Source organism: Salvelinus namaycush, chromosome 14, assembly GCF_016432855.1.
Source record: "Salvelinus namaycush isolate Seneca chromosome 14, SaNama_1.0, whole genome shotgun sequence".
Lineage (NCBI taxonomy): Eukaryota > Metazoa > Chordata > Actinopteri > Salmoniformes > Salmonidae > Salvelinus > Salvelinus namaycush.
This window is the reverse complement of record NC_052320.1, coordinates 30,839,306-30,861,978: the sequence shown is the minus strand read 5'-3', so window position 1 is coordinate 30,861,978 and position 22,673 is coordinate 30,839,306. Positions and strand designations below refer to the sequence as shown.

Genomic DNA, 22,673 nt, shown 5'->3' with positions numbered 1-22,673 from the left:
TAATAGATTTTGCACATGCACAAACAGAGACAGACTCACACATAGGCCTACTCACTCAGACACGTCATGAACACTGCCACACGTCACAAACACGCACTCAAAACAACACACTGATGCGCATGCTCGCTCACGCTTGACCCTTTCACACCTTCCCACATACACATACACACCTATACACACAAACCACTCTCTCTCATCCTATGCTCACGTGACTGTGTTTGTGACGGTGTGTGCTGCTGTGAGGAAGAAAAGGCTCTGATGATGAATAAATGAATCAGCTTTTCTCTCTGCCCACTGCGATAACGGACCACAACAACCTCGAGGCATAGCGAGGAGGGCGGGAGTGGGGGAGGAGGTCTACTGCAGATAGGAGGAATAACAGACTCCTTTTTTCATTATATCTGCGGTTCAGTGGCATATTCCTGTTGTTAGTGTAGCACTCACACTCCAGAAATAGCCGCTCAAATGGGCGCCTTGGCCATTTTCTTTACTGCTGAGATATCGCAATGACGTGTCAACCAAAATATTATACTGTATCGGCAGAAAAGTCTGCGGAAGAACGCATTTGTATTGTCGTGCATAAAGACTGCCTCATTTTCCGTGGTGAATGGATGAACAAGAGCGGTGAAGTGTTCCGGCTAAAATAATATAGCTGTGGCAGATATAGCCCGACAGACTTTTTACATTCAAAGCTCAGAGGGAAGCTGAGAAAAGCTGCCTTTGAAACACACATCATTAGCACCCACATGCTCATGCATTGACTATTCCATCATCTCTATAGGGGCATTCACTCATTACGATGTGGTGCAGAGCTATACAGTATATAGAACAGATGGCTCTGATGTGTGGTAATATACAGCCACCAGCAGAAACTTCCTCATGGCCAGAAGCAGCGGTACAGTACGCGTGATGCAATGAAATAGACTGACGCTGACTTGAATGGGAAGGTGAGTTCTAGTAGACCTGCTGTGCTATATTTCTAATTCTATGGTGTGACGCACACTAGCAGTGTTCGCTAGTCTCGTCGTAATGAGTGTCCTCCGCTGTTCAAGTCAAAAGGACCCTTGAGCCAGTCTCCTTGCCCCTGGTGTCCAGTCACTCCAGTGTAGCGGGGCAGGATTACAGTACATTAGGAGGGCTCTGTCAGTGGTGGGGCCTGTTGAGGATGCTGCTGTACAATGGCCAGCTCCAGCTTGGAGGCCATCTTGCCAAACTCCTTCTTCCCCAGCTGCCTCTTCAGGGTCTCCACCTCGTACTCCCTCTTCTTCAGCCTCTCCAACAGGCTGGATGTCTTCGCTGTCGCCTGTTCAGAAGAAGAGTACTTAATTATCCATTTTCTATACAGTCCATGGAAATGTGTTTTTGACAGAGGAAGACAGGGGCCCTGTTGGAATAGCTTCAAAATGTAGCCTTCGTTCCCCTCTTCCTTGAGGTAACCATTCATTTGATTGGATAAGTGAAGGTATGGTTTCCACCCTACTGATTTCTCCAATCCAACCATATCAGAAACTCTGAACTAGCCTCCCTCCTTATTAGCATTAGCCGCTATAATTGACACTTCTGGGGGCTGCAATGGTAGTGTGTGTTTGTGTGTGCGTGTGTTATGTGTGTGCGTGCGTGCAGTAACACAGTTTTGCAAGCAGAGAGAAAAATGTGCAGTTTTATAGCTAATCTCATGCTATTCTATACATTTTGCCATGAGGCTGAGAGAAAATGTCACAGTTTTAAAGATAATAACGGGGCTGCTGGGGTGTGTGTTACACCTCTGTGTGCATGTGAATTATTAATAGGTGACCGTGAGATTTCTATTGATCTTCAGATTATGCTAGTGTGGTAGACGGACTCACGCAGCCAGTGGTTGAGGTAATGAGGATCATGAAAAGAGATAGCCTACTGGAGGTACAGTTAGATGGGTATGTTAACTTCAAACAACAAACTGGGATTTTTGTGTGGAGTAGCAGCAAGTCAGAACCACCAATTCTTTTTTTGGTAGGACTGGAGAGGAGAGACCATATAGGATGACTATACTATGTTAAATAATCATTCATTAAATATCACAAAGTTAATCTGAAAGCCACTTCCTTGGAACAGAACCAAGCAGACAAGCAACATATGCTAGTAAATTGTAAATCTAGGATGTTAACGGTTTGTGGACTAAAACAGGGACATCACTGCGTGTAGAGTGAGGGAAAGTATGCTGGGTGGACCAGTATCTGTCAGGAGAAGGATAGGAGGCCAGGATACAGCTGTTTTTTAACACCATTGGGTTTCATCTCATGGGTTTTCACAAAGTTCCACAATGCAAACGTGTCTTTCTGTATTGTGTTCATACTGTCAAATAAAAAATGGAATTAAAAAAACAGTTGATATGAGTAGCAGAGGAATAGTGTGTCTGTTTGTCTATCCAGCTGTGGCTCTGGCTCACCTTGTCGCCGGCCTCAGTACGGACACAGCTGTGAGAGGCTGTCTTCCCACTCCTCCTCTGGACTTTCTCCACACTCACTGCCTGTGGAGGGAAGAGAGAGAGGAAAGGGAGGTTTGAGACAGAGGGGAGGAGAGATGAGAGGGGTTTGAGAGGGAGAAAGGAGGGAGGGAGGTTAAGAAGGAATTAGGGAATAGAGGAGAAGAGAGGGGAGGGTGCAAAGGGAGGAGAGCAAACAAAGGCTGCGTTTAGACAGGCAGCGCAACTCTGTTCTTTTTCCCACTAATTGGTCTTTTGATCAATCAGATCAGATCTTTTCACATCAGATCTTGCCATGAAGATAGTGCTATTAATATGAAGCTTTTTATGGTTAATTAAGGTTATGCTGAATACTTGCTATATTATGCTGAAAACATGCTGCTGATACCAATCCTCACCCTGATTCATAATGACACGGACATAGACATAATCATAATGATAAGGACATAGACATATCTGATATGGGCAGAAAGCTTAAATTCTTGTTAATCTAACTGCACCCGACCAATTTACAGTAGCTATTACAGTGAAAAAATACCATGCTATTGTTTGAGGAGAGTGCACAGTTATGAACTTGAAAATGTATTAATAATCTAATTAGGCACATTTGGGCAGTTGATACAACATTTTGAACAGAAATGCAATGGTTCATTTAATCAGTCTAAAACTTTGCGCATACACTGCTAGTGGCCAAAATCTAAATTGCGCCTAATCTGGAATATTACATTTTGCCTTCCTCTTGCATTTCAAAGATGTAAAAAACACATGTTTTTTTCTTTGTATTATCTTTTACCAGATATAATGTGTTATATTCTCCAACATTAATTTCACATTTCCACAAACTTCAAAGTGTTTCCTTTCAAATGGTATCAAGAATATGCATATTCTTGCTTCAGGTCCTGAGCTACAGGCAGTTAGATTTGGGAATGTAATTTTAGGCGAAAATGGAAAAAAAGGGTCCAATCCTTAAGAGGATGGCTGTGTTACATATTCTGTAAGCGAGTGAGCCTTCGGAAAGTATTTAGACGCCTTGACTTTTTCCACATTTTGTTACGTTACAGCCTTATTCTAAAATGGATTCAATATTTTTTTTTCTCTCAGCAATCTACACACAATACCCCATAATGACAAAGCAAAAACAGGTTTTAAGATTTTTTATCAAATTTATTCAACCTAAAAAACAGAAATACCTTATTTACATAAGTATTCAGACCCTTTGCTATGAGACTCGAAATTGAGCTCAGATGCCTCCTGTTTCCATTGATCATACTTGAGATGTTTCTACAACTTGATTGGAGTCCACCTGTGGTAAATTCAATTGATTGGACATGATTTGGAAAGGCACACACCTGTCTATATAAGGTCCCACAGCTGACAGTGCATGTCAGATTAAACACCAAGCCATGAGGTCAAATTAATTGTCCATAGAGCTCAGAGACACAATTGTGTCGAGGCATAGCATTGAAGGTTCCCAAGAACACAGTGGCCTCCATCATTCTTACATGGAAGAAGTTTGGAACCACCAAGTCATTATGGGGTATTGTGTCTAGATTGATAACGGGGGGAAAACGATTTAATCAATTTTAGAATAAGACTGTAATGTAAGAAAATGTGGAAAAAGTCAAGGGGTCTGAATATTTTCCGAATGCACTGTATATGCTTGTATGAACACTGGTACTGTAGATGCTATTGACTCATACTGTATGTAATAATGAGCCTCAGGTTATAGGTTCAGCCCTACGGTCAATTGCCATTCTGCGTCCCAATGAGACACCATCAGCATCTCCTAAGATTGTTCCAAGTTAGCTTTCTATCTACTTGATTATACAGTAATGGAGGAAATTTACCTTACTTAAGCACTTACTTGAATTTTGATCAATCCATACATGCTTGAACAGCACAACAAAGCCTGAGGAAGGGCCCAATAAATGCTCTGTCTGGTCTGGTCTGGTCTGGTCTGGTCTGGTCTGGTCTGGTCTGGTCTGGTCGGGTCTGGTCGGGTCTGGTCGGGTCGGGTCGGGTCGGGTCGGTCGGTCGTGTGTGGACTTGCTTAGTGGGCAATCGACTAGTCATGTCCATTTTCAATGGACTCAGCATAGCTTGTCTGAGGGTGGGCAAATTACCTGGAACAAAAGTATGAGGTTCTTGTATCTGTTCTGTTAATAATGGCCCCAGGTAAATTACACTATTCCATGACTGGGATTCAACGGCAACGTCCGTAAGAATTTTACCACAGCTGTTATTTTCCAAATACTACCTACGCATGCATACCTGGAAGTAGTAACATTGATGAAGCAGAAACAGTCAGGTACCCAGCAAAGTTTAACTAGCTGGACTAGATAGATTTTAGGTGTTACAAAGCAAATCACCCCGTGGGTTGGACTGTTGAACTCCGTTCTACTAGGCTACTTTCTATACCTTACGGCTCTTTGGGGCCCTGGTGTTAAGGCCGATCTCCTGGTCCAGCCTATTGTACATCAAGGTGAATATGTGTTACAAAACAAATAGGCCCCTGGGTTTGTTGAGTGTTTCACTCCCCTCTACTACTTCTATACCTTACGGCTCTTTACGGCCCTGGTGTTTACGTCTATCTCATGTTCCAGACGACTCTGGGTGTGGAGCAAGGCCTCGCGAAGCAGGGAGCTCTCTTGGCTCTCCGTCTCCAGCTCGGTCCTCAGCATATCCAGCCTGGACTGGAGTTGCTGGCCCGCCGCCTGGCTCTCCCTGGGCAGGGGAGGGGAGGGAAGCAGAGGGGGAGGACAGATGTAATACAGACACTTATCAATGATCAAATCACCCTAACTACAATCCTGTTTCAAGTCACTTGAGGCAGGTGGGTTTTCTAATCATCAATCAAATGAGTCAACACATTACGTAAACACCAACCAATAAAAGTAGGCAAAATAAATAGTTGACTCTTTGTGTTGCTCCAACAGTAGCATCTCTCTTATAACTGAATTACTATTGAAGCAGCTAGCGGGTGATTGGTTGGTAAGAGTGTGGTGTTAGCAATGCCAAGTTATTTGGTACAATTTCTGCAGGGATTACATACACATTATAAAAATGTATGCACTCACTGTACTGTATATTCCTTTGTATAAAAGTGTCTGCAAAGTGGCATATTTGTAGTAATTTAAATGAAAATTCACTATTGAGGAAAGGGATCTATTTCATGGCCCTGTATTCCCTTCTTTTACTTCCCTACCTGAGAGTAGTCATTTCTCTATGCTGCTGCTGCAGTAGGGTTTCACTTCGCTGGGCCTGGCTGTGCTGTCGGGCCATGCAGCTCCGGAGCAGCTCCAGGTCTGCATGACGCAAAGAAGCCAGACTGGCCCTCTCCTCCTGGGGCAGGTGCTGCAGGGACACACACCCCTGCAGCTGGCCCTCGCTCAACTCCAGAGCATCGCACAGCGCCCGTGCCAGATCCAGGTACTGAGAGAGAGAGAGGGAGAGAGAGAGCGAGAGAGAAAGAGAGAGAGAAAGAGAGAGAGAGAGAAAGAGAAAGAAAAATAGAGAGAGAGACAAAGACAGAATGAGAGGAGTAATTAATGATTATTTGAATCAAGTTGGTGCTGGGCTAGGACAAAAACCTGCACACCCTGTAGCTCTCTTGGGTTAGAATTGAAGAACACTGCAGCCCAGTCACCCGTAGATGGCAATGGGGATACATTCTGCTAAATGTCATATAGCTGTCATAGCCACCCACACTCTCCCCCTAAGAGCATCCTTCCACTCACTGTCCTCTCGCTGAGGTCCAGGGCGTCTGATAGGTCCAGTCTGGCTGTGCGCTCCAGGGTCTCCTCCCCGAATGCTCCAGGGAGTGGCCAGCCACTCTAGATTGAAATGATCATGTAACATATGACATTACACAATACGTTGATAATCATAGTCATTGGCATTAAGATGAATTTCTCAGCAGAGTGAGTATTGGGACGTGTTCATTGGGTGCATTTAATGAAAAACTTTTAATACATTTTGCAATGGAAAAAGAAAATAAGTAACCATCTGTCTTATGTAACCATACCAAACGTAACATATCATACTAATTTGAGTTCCCGGATTTACGTTTACTATGTTACGGCTAGTCTATGAGACCAGGCTGGGTCAGGTGCTTACCACTGCAGACCTCGGTGTGCTGAGTTTGCTCGCCTCACTCCCTGCTTGTTTCTTAGGTGCCCCCTGCTGGGTGAAGCGCTCTGAGGGAACAAACAGTTACCCAAATATCAGAGAAGAGGAACACTTTGGAGGACACAAAGTTTTATAGTCTCCTAAGTCATTTAAATACATATGTAGACAATGTACAATGACATTGACCAAGGCATAGAGATAGGGAGCAGCACAAAAACAGCATATTAAAAATATATATATTTTCCCTACTTAACAAAAAAAAATGTTATCTGAGATAATCTGATATGGGGTCTTAGGGCCCCTGGTCCCTGCCCTAATTAATCCTGCAATAGCCTTTGCCGTGTTCTATTATATCACATGGGAGCAAAACATGCTGTGTGCAGGCTTTCTTTCTATATTCATAGAGTTTTGACCTTGCTTACTCAGGGGCCATGTTTGCTCCAAGGCTCCGATCCTGGCCCTCATCTCTGACAGAGCCTCCCTCTGATGCTGAATCACCTCCTTGTGTCGATAACCTCTGGACTTTGACCCCTGCTTGGCATACTCCCCAGGAGCGGTGACAGTGGCCATTTCCTGGACACAAAGGGAGAATAAAATGACATTTGAATCATATTCTTAACTCATGATAGGGTCTAGAGTTTTCCTCTGAGAGGTTCAGCTCAGGATTTCACAACTCAGAGGTAGAGGTGGGGGACAACACTAAGTGGACTATGGTTGTAGCCAAAAAGTCAATTGACATGAAGGAAGAGCTGGATGCATCACCAAATCATTGAGTATGTGTATAATGCTGAAGAGTGGTAAGTACAAAGTAGGAGGATGACTCTCACACTGAAAAGAAGACCCCAAAGGTTTAGAATGCAGCTGGACACATATTCAATCTCTCCCTGTCCCAGTCTGTTGTCCCCACATCCTTCAAGATGGCCACCATTGTTCCTGTACCCAAGAATACAAAGGTAACTGAACTAAATTACCATCGCCCCGTAGCACTCACTTCTGTCATCATGAAGTGCTTTGAGAGACAAGTCAAGGATCATATCACCTCCAGCTTACCTGTCACCCTAGACCCAATTCAATTTGCTTACCGCCCCAATAGGTCCACAGATGATGCAATCGCCATCACACTACACTGCCCTATCTCATCTGGACAAGATAAATACCTATGTAAGAATGCTGTTCATTGACTACAGCTCAGCATTCAACACCATAGTGCCCTTCAAGCTCATCATTAAGCTTGAGGCCCTCAACCCTGTGCAATTGCGTCCTGGACTTCCTGACGGTCCGCCCCAGGTGGTGAAGGTAGGAAACAACATCTCCACTTCGCTGATCCTCAACACTGGGGCCCCACAAGGGTGCGTGCTCAGCCCCCTCCCGTACTCCCTGTTCACCCATGACTGTGTGGCCATGCACGCCTCCAACTCAATCATCAAGTTTGCAGACAATACAACAGTAGTAGGCTTGATTACCAACAATGACGAGTCAGCCTCCAGGGAGGAGGTGAGGGCTCTCGGAGTGCGGTGTCAGGAAAATAACCTCTCCCTCAACGTCAACAAAACAAAGGAGATGATCATGGACTTCAGGAAACAGCAGAGGGAGCACCCCCCTATCCACATCGATGGGACAGCAGTGGAGAAGGTAGAAAGTTTTAAGTTCCTTGGCGTACACATCATGGACAAACTGAAATGGTCCACCCACACAGAGAGTGTGATGAAGAAGGCAACAGCGCCTCTTCAACCTCAGGAGGCTGAAGAAACCCTCACAAACTTTTACAGATGCACAATTGAGAGCATCCTGTCGGGCTGTATCACCGCCTGGTACGGCAACTGCACCGCCCACAACCGCAGGGCTCTCCAGAGGACGGTGCGGTTTGCACAACGCATCACCGGGGGCAAACTACCTGCCCTCCAGGATACCTACAGCACCCGATGTCACAGGAAGACCAAAAAGATCATCAAGGACAACAACCACCCAAGCCACTGCCTGTTCACCCCGCTAGCATCCAGAAGGCGAGGTCAGTACAGGTGCATCAAAGCTGGGACAGAGAGACAGACAAACAACTTCTATCTCAAGGCCATCAGACTGTTCAACAGCCATCACTAGCACAGAGAGGATGCTGTCCACATACAGACTTGAAATCACTGGCCATTTTAATAAATAATAATAATAATAATACATTTAATAAACACTAGTCACGTTAATAATGCCACTTTAATAATGTTTACATATCTTGCATTACCCATGTATATACTGTATTCTATACTATATATTGCATCTTAGCCGATGCCGCTCTGTCATTGCTCATCCATATATTATATTTATATATTCTTATTCCATTCCTATACTTAGATTTGTGTGTATGAGGTATCTGTTGTGGAATTGCTAGATATTACTTGTTAGATATTGCTGCACTGTCGGAACTAAAGTGGCAAGAAAAAGTATGTGAACCCTTAGGAAATATCTGGATGTCTGCATAAATTGGTCATAAAATTAGATCTGATCTTCATCTAAGTCACAACCACAGACAAACTAATAACACTAATTATTGTATTTTTCTTGTCTATATTGAATATATAATTTAAACATTCACAGTGTAGGTTGGAAAAAGTATGTGAACCCCTAGGCTAATTACTTCTCCAAAAGCTAATTGGAGTCAGGAGTCAGCTAACCTGGAGTACAATCATTGAGATGAGATTGGAGATGTTGGTTAGAGCTGCCTTGCCCAATAAAAACCACTTGCAAAATTTGAGTTTGCTATTCACAAGAAGCATTGCCTGATGTGAACCATGCCTCGAACAAAAGAGATCTCATAAGACCCAAGATTAAGAATTGTTGACTTGCATAAAGCTGAAAGGGTTATAAAAGTATCTCTAAAAACCTTGATATTCATCAGTCCACGGTAAGATAAATTGTCTATAAATGGAGAAAGTTCAGCACTGTTGCTACTCTCCCTAGGAGTGGCTGTCCTGTAAAGATGACTGCAAGAGCACAGCGCAGAATTCTCAATGAGTTTAAGAAGAATCCTAGAGTGTCAGCTAAAAACTTATAGAAATCTCTGGAACATGCTAACATCTCTGTTGACGAGTCTATGATACGTAAAACACTAAACAAGAATGGTGTTCATGGGAGGACACCACGGAAGAATCCACTGCTGTCCAAAAAAAACATTGCTGCACGTCTGAAGTTCGCAAAAGAGCACCTGGATGTTCCACAGTGCTACTGGCAAAATATTCTGTGGACAGATGAAACTAAAGTGGAGTTGTTTGGAAGGAACACACAAAACTATGTGTGTAGAAAAAAAGGCACAGCACACCAACATCAAAACCTCATCCCAACTGTAAAGTATGGTGAAGGGAGCATCATGATTTGGAGCTGCTTTGCTGCCTCAGGGCCTGGACAGCTAGCGATCATCGACAGAAAAATGAATTCCCAAGTTTACAAGACATTTTGCAGGAGAATGTAAGGCTATCTGTCCGCCAATTGAAGCTCAACAGAAGTTGGGTGATGCAACGGGACAATGACCCAAAACACATCATTAAATTAACAACAGAATAGCTTCAACAGAAGAAAATACGCCTTCTGGAGTGGCCCAGTCAGAGTCCTGACCTCAACCCGATTGAGATAATGAGGCATGACCTCAAGAGAGAAGTGCACACCAGACACCCCAAGAATATTGCTGAACTGAAACAGTTTTGTAAAGAGGAATGGTCCAAAATTCCTCCTGACCGTCGTGCAGGTCTGATCCGTAACTACAGAAAACGTTTGGATGAGGTTATTGCTGCCAAAGAAGGGTCAACCAGTTATTAAATCCAAGGGTTCACATACTTTTCCCACCCTGCACTGTGAATGTTTACACGGAGTGTTCAATAAAGACAGGAAAACGTATAATTGTTTGTGTGTTATTAGTTTAAGCAGACTGTTTGTCTATTGTTGTGAATTAGATGATCAGATCAAATGTTATGACCAATTTATGCAGAAGTCCAGGAAATTCCAAAGGGTTCACATACTTTTTCTTGCCATTGTAGGAGCACAAGCATTTCGCTACACGCGCAATAACATCTGCTAACCATGTGTAACAGTATAACTTTAGACCGTCCCCTCGCCCATACCGAACCAGGGACCCTCTGTACACATCAACATCAGTCACCCACGAAGCGTCGTTACCCATCGCTCCACAAAGGCCGCGGCCCTTGCAGAGCAAGGGGAACCACTACTTCTAGGTTTCAGAGCAAGTGACGTAACTGATTGAAACACTATTAGCGCGTACCCACTAACTAGCTAGCCATTTCACATCCGTTACACTCACCCCCCTTTCAACCTCCTCCTTTTTCCGCAGCAACCAGTGATCCGGGTCAACAGCATCAATGTAACAGTTTAACTTTATGGCGTCCCCTCGCCCCGACCCGGGCGCGCACCACCGCTAACTAACTAGCTAGCCATTTCACATCCGTTACACATGTGTATGTGACCAATAAAATTTGATTTGAATTGACTACGACAGTAGGGAGGTGTCCTTCTATTACCCCAAAGATATGACACACATCTACACCCTGTTACAATTGATCACTAGCTTTTAGATAAAGCAATTCATACACGGGTCGCGAACACATCTCACTAACAAATTATTAATTTAGAAAAATGTCAATTTATATTTTAATCTATTATATTTCATTCTCCATTCTCTGGTGTCATGGCTATACATCCACTAATATTCCTTTATACAATTAAGGTTTCAGATTTGTGTTTTGGACTCATATCAAGCAATGGCGCTTCTGTTAATGCGCAAATCATTTGACTGCTGGCATCTTGCAGGTTGAGATTCTTTTTGGCTGTGCTTTATGAAAAGATCCAAGCTGTTACTAGACTATGACGTGTGATTTCTTTGTGTTGCTATGAGTGAAATCGAAGGAAATTATATTGACTTGTCAAAAATGCATAGAAATGCACCTCCATTGAGTTCAATGACTCGGTGGACGTTGACTTGAGCTCCTTTCCAGCCAAGTGTCCTTGACTGCAGATCTGTGGCTGATCGTATGAAACACACTCAGGGACACAACACTTGTCATTGTGGTCTGTTGTGTGAGTCAGCAAGTTCGAATGCATCACCTACTGACACAATGCAATGTTCCCGAGCCTATTGACTATAACACGGGTACTAAAACAAGAGTCTGAATGGCTATTTTGTAGAAGTGAGTGATTGAGTGACACACACACACAGACACACACAGACACAGACACACAGACACACAGACACACAGACACACACACACACACACACACACACACACACACACACACACACACACACACACACACACACACACACACACACACACACACAAATACACACACAAATACAGTTTGTATAACAAACACAAGCCTAAATCATGTCTGGGCAGTACGAAGCTGTTGAGGCCCTCTATTTTCCATTTAGAGAGACAAACAGCAGATAAATGAGTGTCCTGGGGAATACAGAGGAGTCGTATCATGTTGTAATGTACTGTTGTTATGGTTTACGACAAGGTGCTGCTTTACATGCGAGTGTGTTGTCAGGATGCGAGGCACATGTCATTAAACATAGTGATGCACAATGTCATATAATGTATCTCCTGCTTCTCCAGTGTCCTGATAGGAGGGGGAATAGGAGATGGTCTCTTCCTCTGAGTGTTGATTGTACTGAGTAAGAGGCGTGTCACCACAGCACAAGATCATTATCAGCAGAACCTGTTCAAACTGGCTTTTCTCTGAGGAAACAGAGGCACCCTCCAGCGTTTACTGAACCAGACAGCTAAATATCAGACCTCTTTTTTCAGTAACGTATTCAAGTGTATGTGTGGTGAACCTATGATGCTGCAGATTTTTTCCATATCGTTGTGTGCCTCGTGCTTCATTTGATTCCTCTCTTGCCTTCAGATGATCAATGCGGCTGGAGAGTACAATCCTCTTAGCCTGGTCCCAGATATGTTTGTCCTTTATAGCATAGTCAACTCCTATGGTTGTTGTCTGGCATGATAACCACCGTATGAGTCGATGAGACAGCACATACACATCTGGGACCAGGCTACAAACACCTGGTGTCCCTGGTCTAAATCTAAATCAACCAGTTCACCAAAAGCCAGGAGACACGGTGGCCCTCGAGGACCAGAGGTGTACACCACTGGCCCTGTATTCCTAAAGCGTCTCAGAGTAGGGAGTACAAGGATCAGGTTCCCCCTTGGGTTCACTCATTATAATCTAAAAGTCAAAACTGATCCTAAATCAGCACTCCTACTCTGAGACTCTTTGTGAATATGGGCCTTTATGTAATTCCACTCGCCTTTGTGTGTGGTGGTATGCAGGTGACAACAGAGTAGTGGACAGGCTGGGTCTGCTCTGGGTTTGTCCTCTGTTCCTTCATCTCTCTCTCTGCCCTGAGACTCTTCTCCAGGTCCACCTGACAAAGCCTGGTAGGACACAACACATTAGATAAAATAAAATAAAATCATAAAATAAAATAAAATATACGAAATTCACTACATGCTGGCTGGCTGCTTGCTATCTTAATGACCCTAATATAGCTACTACATTACTTTGTACTTATGCCATTTCAAGGTAAATATATATTTTTTGCTAAAATTGTATTATATCGTGGCGAGAAACCATGAGAGAGTTTAAATGTATTGGTTCTTCACATTTGTACACATATGATATTACATTTGAGGATTCCACATTACAAATCCAATGTAACCGATGGGGATTGGTAATCTCACTCCTCAGCTTTAAATGTCTCCCCCCGCACCTACCTCAGACCTACCTCAATTCATCCCTCACTTTCTCAAGCTCCTCCCCTTTCTGCTCCACGAGTTGTGACATCAGCATTAGCTTCTGAGTGAGAATGCTCAGTTGGACCCTCTGATCCACAACCAGAGCCTTAAGCTGCTCCAACTGTAGTTTCTGCTGCTCACTGAGCTCCCCTGCAGAATACACACAGTTAAGCATTCACACACACACACACACACACACACGCACGCACACGCACGCACACACACACACACAAGCGCACACAATGTGAGACTGCTATGTTATCAGACAAAAATGTGCTTCTGCTGAATGTGATCTGACATATCCAGGTAACTGCCAAAATAAAGGAAACACCAACATAAAGTGTCTTAATAGAGCGTTTGGGCCACCACGAGACAGAACATAATTTGGTGTTTTGTTGATGGTGAAAAGCAATGTCTCAGGCGCCACTCCAGAATCTCCCATAAGTGTTCAATTGGGTTGAGATCTGGTGACTGAGGCAGCCATGACATTTGGTTTACATTGTTTTTATGCTCATCAAGTCATTCTGTGACCACTTGTGCCCAGTGGATGGGGGCATTGTCATTCTATGGGGGCATAGCCATGGTAGCCAATGTAATGGCCGGCCCAGCATTTTTATACATGACCCTAAGCATGATGGGATCTTCATTGCTTAATTAACTAAGGAACGACACCTGTGTGGAAGCACTTGCTTTCAATATTCTTTGTATCATTGTTTCATTTACATACTGCCATTATTTTTTAATAAATGAGAAAACCATAATACACTGAAGGGATGGATCAACATGTGAGATTGCACCTGTCATGTCTGTTATCCTGGCATTGGCTGCAGCCAGGTCACGACTCAAAGCCACGATGAGGTCACCCTGGCTACATGTTTCCAGCTGAGACTGGGCCAAGTCTGCCCTGGAGAGATGAGAACAAGGAAAACAAGAGGAGGGTATTTTAGTTAACAAACTAGAAATATGGAATGGTTGAACAAAAAGTAAATCTGTACACGTTTCGACCCCAAACTGGGGCTTCCTCAGTAGAATGTTCGACCATGTTTAGCCTGATTAATCCACTTACTCATAATTCCACAGCTTCACTACGGACACATGCACATGCACCCGCACGCACACACACGCAGTACCTAACCCCTAACCCGTAGCCTAACCCGTAGCCTAACCCTTACCTGAAAACCTAACCTTAATCCTAACCCTAAAACTAACCCTAGTTCCTAACCCTTAACCTAAGACTAATTCTAACCTTATCCCTAAACCCCTAGAAATAGCATTTGACCTTGTGGGGACTAACAAAAAGTCCCCAGTTGGTCAAAAAAAAATTGTTTACTATTCTTGGGGGACTTCTGGTCCCCACAAGTATAGTTAAACACATCCACACACACACACATGCACACAGACACACACAGACACACACAGACTGAAACAAGGCCTTCTATCACCATATTTGAAAGAGATAACTGTGGTAACATAAATTAGCTGTAAAAAATAAGTCTGCATGATCATTAATCTAAGATTTAAAAGACACATGCTGCACTGTAGCTGTACTATACTCTGTGTTCAGAAATGGACACCAGGGACTCTCATAGGCTTATCTTTAACTGGAATGCAGTGGCACACATGGGATGGGATAAGAAGACCTCAGATTACATTTAGGAATCAGTGCCTGGGCCTTCAGAAGTAATCCTCCGCTTGGTTTGAGACAAGAAGGTCGTTTCACAGACTGATCCCTATATGGATCATATATATCAGAGTCATTATATAAGAAAAGCATGAGTCGTGACTCACGCATATATTTCTGGCCTCGTGAATAATTCATGAGGAAAGCACAGTGTGAGCATGGGGATGTTTGCTGAGTGATGACGTCACTCCTTTGTGGAAGATGGCAAGAAGTACCATGGTGTGAATACACAGAGACAGCATCTAAGGTGAATAACCTTACATTAAAACATTTGGAGGTTGCATACATTATGATTTACAATCAAAACTGTTGATGTATTGCATCAGATTTACTATAAAATGTGGTACGGTCCCTCTACTTAAATGTCAGTAATAGTCTGTGCCTATTGGGGAATGTTTCCACTACTTAGTCTCATCAATATTGAGGCCATCTAATAAGTTGAAAACCCCCTCTTTACCTGAGTGAAGTGATATTACCCTCCAGGGCTGCTACCTCTGAGGCCTGTTTAGTATGTGTCTCCAGGGGACTGGTACTCATCACAGGCCTACTACTCTCCAGATTCCCCTCCAACGCTGTGGAGAGTTAGAAGACATTATAAAGGCTCATACATGGTTAAAACAAGTTATAAAGCATTATATCTGCACCCTGTAAGTATTTAAGTATCTGATTCTCTGGGTCTTTCCTGAAAAATAGACACCAGCTGGTCAGATTCAATGTTCACTTCAGCCCTTCCAGAACCACCTGTACAGGATCCCCACAAGGCTCTATCATCTTGCCGGTGCTATTCACCCTGTACACAGACGACTGTAGGAGCTCGGACCCAGAGATTACGTTCATTAAGTACTTTGATGACACAGTAATAATAGACAGGCAATCCAGAGGGGCGCCTCCAGGCTGAAATCGACAGGTTTTCACTGTAGTGTAACCAGAACTACCTGCACCTCAATGCAACCAAAACCAAAGACCTGGTCATTGACTTTAGAAGAGACCAACCTACCATCCCCGCGCTGGAGGTTAACGGACACATCATTAAACAAGGAGAAGACTACAAACACCTAGGAATCATCATCAACAACAAGCTCTTCTTCAAAAAAAGCACTGAACAAATTCACTCAAAATTTCAACAACCCCTGTTCTTTCTACAGAAATTGAGGAAGTTTAATGTACACCAATCAATCCTCCAATAATTTTATAACTGCTTTATAGAATCCATCATAGCTTTTAATGTTGTAGGGTGGTTTGGTGCTCTAGGGAACACAAGCCTGAACCCACTGAACAGGGTAATACGAATCAGTGGGAAGGTCATTGGAGCAAGCCAGGACCCCTCAGTGACATTTACAAAAAAAGAGTGAGGAAGAAGGGGGAACAAATAGCTTTTGACTCCCATACAAACTGAAGAGATCAACTTCTAGTTTTGTGCCAAAAACCAGAGAGCAACCTCTGTCTGGTGAAGTCCACAAAGCATATTGCATGTAACAAACAGTTACATGACCTACAACATAGTCAAGCAAGTTCATGTCTACGACATCTTCGGACCACTAATCAACTATTGATTTAGAACCACGGAGAGTTACCGCGAGTAGCAAAGAAAACAGGAGCTGCCTTCACTATTCCAGCACCATTTCAACTTCAACATTTAAACATTATCAAATCACCTATGCTTATTCTAGTACAGTGGCAACTAAAAGATACCAAAACAATTTAGTCCAATCAACTTAAACTAAATAGGATGTGGCTGTCGATGGTTCTGATTTCTGTGTGTCTGTGTTGACTCACCAATGTCTTCCTCCTCTCTTTAATGTTGACGAAGCGGTCTATTTCTCTTTTTTGTTGTCCTAGGCTACCTGGCTAAAAATAGCTTAAACCTCTACGGGATCGGTTCCCCCGCGGGACGGTTGAGTTAACGTTGGCTAATGTGATTAGCATGAGGTTGTAAGTAACAAGAACATTTCCCAGGACATAGACATATCTGTTATGGGCAGAAAGCTTAAATTCTTGTTAATCTAACTGCATTGTCCAATTTACAGTAGCTGTTACAGTGAAATAATACCATCCTATTGTCTGAGGAGAGTGCACAGTTATGAACTTGAAAATGTATTAATAAACCAATTAGGCACATTTGGGCAGTCTTGATACAACATTTTGAACAGAAATGCAGTGGTTCATTGAATCAGTCTAAAACTGTGCACATACACTGCTGCTATCTAGTGGCCAAAATCTAAATTGTGCCTAACCTGGGATATAACATTTTGGCCTTTCTCTTGCATTTCAAAGATGATTTTTTTTTAAAGGGAAAAAACACGTTTTTTCTTTGTACGATCTTTTACCAGATCTAACGTGTTATATTCTCCTACATTAATTTCACATTTTCACAAACTTCAAAGTGTTTCCTTTCAAATGGTATCAAGAATATGCATATCCTTGCTTCAGGTCCTGAGCTACAGGCAGTTAGATTTGGGTATGTCATTATAGGCGAAAATTGAAAAGAAGGATCCGATCCTTCCTTTCATGGGCAACATTAGCCTTCTACTGTACATCTAGTTACATATTGAATGTCCATCCTCTCAGGCCAGGGGCACAATGTATGAATTAATGGTTGGATCAGAATCACTGTTATAATCATTGGCCAGTACGGAGAATTAAGTCCAAATCCTTATCTACATCCATTTAATTTAGGAAAGGGACAATTTTTGCTAGCTAGCTAGCCAACGGAGGACAACAACACAACGAGATGCAACAATTCAAGTTGTTTCTGTCAGTGACACATGCTCTCAATGTGATTTGATAGGAGTGAAGACAAATCCAAACTGGCTTCCATTGACACTTTTTTTGGTGTGCCAGGACCCTTCACACTTGAGCTCACTCAGTTTAGCTCAACGCTGATTGGCCAAATGCTCGCTGACTTCCCCTGCATTCAATGCTACGGGCAGCAACAATGTAATGCTTTTTTGGACCAGACAGAATCAGATAGATGGTCTACACATACAGAGACAGAGGGGCACTGTTTCGCTCGCTTGGATGCTTTCCAGTGAGATACATTAATTGAAGGAAAATTATTAAACACAGAGACAAAAGATAAATTATTATTTAAAAAAATTATTGGTCAAATATTTGGGGAAGCCTGGCTTCCCTTGGCATCCATGAATACACACCACTGTTTGTGTCTTGTATGTACCAATTCGTCACCACACATGAAGCTCCCTCCCAGGAATTAAAAGTTATTTGCATTGAATTTTGAATAAGTAAAGTGTTACTGAGTTTATTTCACACCCAGTAACACCAAGTTTAACTATGCATTGATAATACACTCTCTGGCATTTGACTACAAAGTGTAATGTAATTGAGGAAAATATGTGCTTCTAGCATTGCTCTTTAGTGTTGCATTACATGTGACTGTCATCTAGTGACATAAAATGGCACTACCTTGCATTAAGCACACTACTGTGTCCAGTGCTGTTTAATTTAGACTTGTGGGAACTGACCAACAGTGCCTTCAGAAAGTATTCATACCACTTGACTTATTCCACATTTTGTTATGTTACAGCCTGAATTCAAATTTGATTCAATGTATTATTTTCTCACCCATCTACACACAATAAACCATAACGACAGAGTGAACAAATGTTTTTAGAAATTGTAGCAAATTTATTGAAAATTAAATACAGAAATGTACATAAGTATTCACCTCCCTACAATACTTTGTAGAAGCATGTTTGGTAGCGATTACAGCTGTGAGTCTTTCTGGGTAAGTCTCTAAGAGCTTTGCACATCTGGATTGTAAAATATTTGCACCTTATTCTCTGTATATTCAGTGTATATTTGGTCTTGTGTTTAAGGTTATTGTCCTATTGAAAGATGAATTTGTATCCCAGTGTCTGAGGGAAAGCAGACTGAACCAGGTTTCCTATAGGATTTTGCCTGTTGCTTAGCTTTATGCAGCCACCAAAATGCTTGAAAATATGAAGAGTGGTACTCAGTGATGTGTTGTGTTGGATTTGCCCCAAACATAACACTTTGTATTCAGGACATGAAGTTAATTTCTTTGCCACATTTTTTGCAGTTTTACTTCAGTGCTTTCGTGCAAACAGGATGCATGTTTTGGATTTTTTTAAATTCTGTACAGGCTTCCTTCTTTTCACTCTGTGATTTAGCTAACAATTGTGGAGTAACAGTTTTCTCCTATCATAGCCATTAAACTCTGTAACTGTTTTAAAGTCACCATTGGCCTCATGGTGAAATCCTTGAGAGGTTTCCTTCCTCTATGGCAACTTAGTTAGGAAGGACGCCTGCATCTTTGTAGTGACTGGGTGTATGGATACACCATCCAAAGTGTAATTAATAACTTCACCATGCTCAAAGGAACATTCAATATCTGCATCATTTTTGTATAAAAAAAAAAATCATATTTAACACTATTATTGCACACAGAGTGAGTCCATGTAACTTATAACGTGACTTGTTAAGCACGCTTTTACTCCTGAACTTATTTAGGCTTGCCAAAAAAAAGTGGTTGAATACTTATTAGCTTTACATTTTTAATCATTTCTAAACATTTCTAAAAACCTAATTCCACTTTGACACTATGGGGTATTGTGTAGGTCAGTGACACAAAATCTTAGCTGTAACACAAAAAAATTTGGAAATGTCAAGGGGTGTGAATACTTTCTAAAGGCACTATATATGGATAGGGCTAAATTGAAATGTTTCTTTCAGAAGAAATATGAAAAGCATATGCATAACCATGGTAGCAATTGAAAGGGAACAGTTAGGAGATTATGGGGAAATTATTAGACCAAAAGGTGAGGACACAACAATTCACCTAACACATGACTGAATACAAACATTACACTGGTGATTTTATGTGCATTTTACACTTACTGCACTTTACGCCGCATTTGTTGATAACGAAATCTGAAAATACTCTGGATACATTCAGTAACATGATACGAGTATTTCTGGAAAATGTGGGATCGGTGCAACGTAAGACAAAAAAACTACTATGGGTTTGAGTGAGAGGACTAACTGGCGTCTCCAAGTGGCCACACACCTCCCCAAAGTGTGCACAGTTCCTAAGCAATTTCAATGCACTTTTATGACTCATAGAAGAGTCTGAAATATCAGTACACTGGTAGTTGTTTCATTTGGAACACAACCCTGCCATCACACAATTACTGTTGTTGTTTACACAATCCTAAAACAGACCATTATAAATCTCAGTCTGCGTCAGGTGGGCATCAAGCTTGTTCTATTGTCAACATCCCTAGCTAAGTTATAAATAACGATCTTACAGTGCTAGACTTTCACAGGCCAATTCAGAGAAACAGATCTTAATTTTGGTGCACATAGAAAGGATTCATGCGTGCATTTGTGCGTGTTCAGTGGCACATTTTCTTTACAATACACAAACATAGGCTCATTCTGTTCAGAACAACCCAAGGTATGAGGCCATGTCATCTTGTAACTGTACATCAAAACATAGTGATCATAAACGTTGACACTGTATCTGACATGAGTTTTATGATATGGAAATGTGAAGTGCACATTTGGACACGGGTGTTTGGCTTGCTTGTAGGACATAAAAAGGTATTTATTATAATCCTCAACGTCTCATCTTTCAAAATACAGTCCTCTTAATTTACAGCGTTTCCCTCACTCAGACATTTTTTGGTGCAAAAGTTGCCCAATTATTTGTTGTTAAAGCACAGAGATGCCCAGATGCCAATTTTTCCCCCCAGGCTTCTAGGGTTCTCCTAGAAGAACAAGACCAACCAGACAGCCAGACGGCCAGACAGCCAGACAGTCCACTCCTTTGACCCCCCCCCCCACCCCCCTCACCTCTCAGCTGTCCAATCAGCGCTTCCCTCTCCTCCTCCACCTCCTGGGTTCTCTGTCTGCTCTGGACCCAGCGCTGCTCCAGGGCCACGATGGTGTGTGCGTGCTGCCGCACCTGCTCCCTGTACTCGGCCTCCCAGACCCTGTAGCGCTCCTTCTCCTCCTCCAAGATCTCCTTCATCTTATCCTGCCACTCCTCCTCCCTCCTGCCCGCCTCCTCCAGCCTGGTGCACCACTCGGCCTCCTGGGTCTGTGCCTCCTGCTGCAGTTTAGTCTGGGAAGCGAGAGAAACACGTAGAGAGTCGGTGGATTGTAACGTCTGTTTCCTGGTGGACCACTGTGTATGCTAGTTATCAGTTTCAGGTGTTCTCCTTGTAGATGCATCTTTATGTAGCTTTATTACCGGCTAGTTGTTGTGTTACTTGACTGCTTTAAGGGTGAATCCTTTGACAGTTTAATAACACACTGAATTACAAAACAAACAGACTGATGGAACCAGCATCCACAGTGTTCTCGAAGGACATGGACTAGGAGAAATTGGTCAAAACCATCCCAGCACCTAGCCCCCTCACCTGGGCTTGTCTGAGTGCCTCCAACTCCCCCTTTAGCTCCTCCAACTCCTTCTTCCTGGTCTCTTCTTCATGCTGTGCCACAGTCATCTACAATGGAAGTAAGGGAACATAAAGATGTGTGTCTTTTCGTGGATGTCAACAAAGCATTGCTATTGAATCCACTTTCCCAGTCATGCACATGCACAGTGTGTGTGTATATGTGTGCAAGTGCATGCATGTGTGTGTGGGAGCCAACCTGCTGTCTCTGCTGCACCAGCTCCTCTCTGGTAATGCTCAGAAGCTCCTGCAGCTCTCTGGACTTTGCTTCTCTCTCCTGGAGCTCCTCCAGGTCTATCTGCACCCCAGAAAAGACACAGTGACCCTATGACAACTAAACAACCCTATCAGCCACATCATATGTGCAATCTCGCTATACATCACATTAAAACCACTGATTAGAAAATGAGGCCTTAGATAGGAAAACCTACCACTCAAACTCACTGGAAGTTTATTGATAATGACAGTGATCTTCCATTGGGTTACAAATACATCAATGATTATCCCATTTGTATAAGGGTTCTGGGCCTATTTTCAAACAGTCTCAGAGTAGGAGTGCTGATATAAGATCAGTTGTGCCTTTTAAGAAGACATGTAAGATTATACATACAGGGATATCCTGATCCCAGAGCTCTGAGATGCTTTGTGTATACAGGGCCTGATGTCTATTCTTACTACATTTTCTTATTTGAACATCTACTCCAGTTCTGTGTATGTGGCTTACAGAGCAGACCATTCACCAACATTTTTGAGTCAGTGCAGAGCAAAGTGATAGGGAACCAATTCTACCTACCTTCAAACGCTGAAGCTCCACTTTGTATCCCTGATGCTCATTGACCAGGGTTCTGATGCCACTCAGGACTCCTATGGGGATACAAAAGGATATTAGATCATATGGACCCCTTTGTGATTTTAACCCATATATGGACCATAGTAGTACTCCAATCCCCTAGTACCAATGTGTGTGTGTGTTAGTTAGTGCACCCTTTATTAAATATCTCTTAATTTAAGATAGGGAAACGACTTTGCATTATTCCATTACTACAGTGTTTTTCATGCCTTGTCCTGCGACTTTCCAGGAACACTGGAACACTGCTTTACCACATAAATACATAATTGACTACGTAAAGAAGTACAAATACAACAGCTAAACAAAATGTAAACAG

The 22,673-nt window shown here is 42.6% G+C and overlaps 1 protein-coding gene across 1 annotated transcript in view; it reads right to left on the bottom strand.

The window, feature by feature from the left end:
* Nucleotides 1-1,129: 1,129 nt before the first annotated feature.
* fhad1 (forkhead-associated (FHA) phosphopeptide binding domain 1) overlaps nt 1,130-22,673 on the bottom strand; it is a 34,844-nt gene continuing 13,300 nt past the window's right edge. Inside the window, exons 13-27 of the mRNA XM_039007445.1 lie at nt 22,301-22,371; nt 21,707-21,805; nt 21,472-21,558; nt 20,903-21,173; nt 15,525-15,639; nt 14,184-14,290; nt 13,377-13,536; nt 12,900-13,026; nt 7,012-7,162; nt 6,578-6,657; nt 6,199-6,294; nt 5,667-5,893; nt 5,017-5,185; nt 2,426-2,506; nt 1,130-1,303 (exon numbers count right to left, since the gene is read on the bottom strand). Of these exons, the coding sequence (XP_038863373.1) occupies nt 1,130-1,303; nt 2,426-2,506; nt 5,017-5,185; nt 5,667-5,893; nt 6,199-6,294; nt 6,578-6,657; nt 7,012-7,162; nt 12,900-13,026; nt 13,377-13,536; nt 14,184-14,290; nt 15,525-15,639; nt 20,903-21,173; nt 21,472-21,558; nt 21,707-21,805; nt 22,301-22,371 (2,015 nt within the window). The remainder of the gene's footprint in view (nt 1,304-2,425; nt 2,507-5,016; nt 5,186-5,666; nt 5,894-6,198; nt 6,295-6,577; nt 6,658-7,011; nt 7,163-12,899; nt 13,027-13,376; nt 13,537-14,183; nt 14,291-15,524; nt 15,640-20,902; nt 21,174-21,471; nt 21,559-21,706; nt 21,806-22,300; nt 22,372-22,673) is intronic.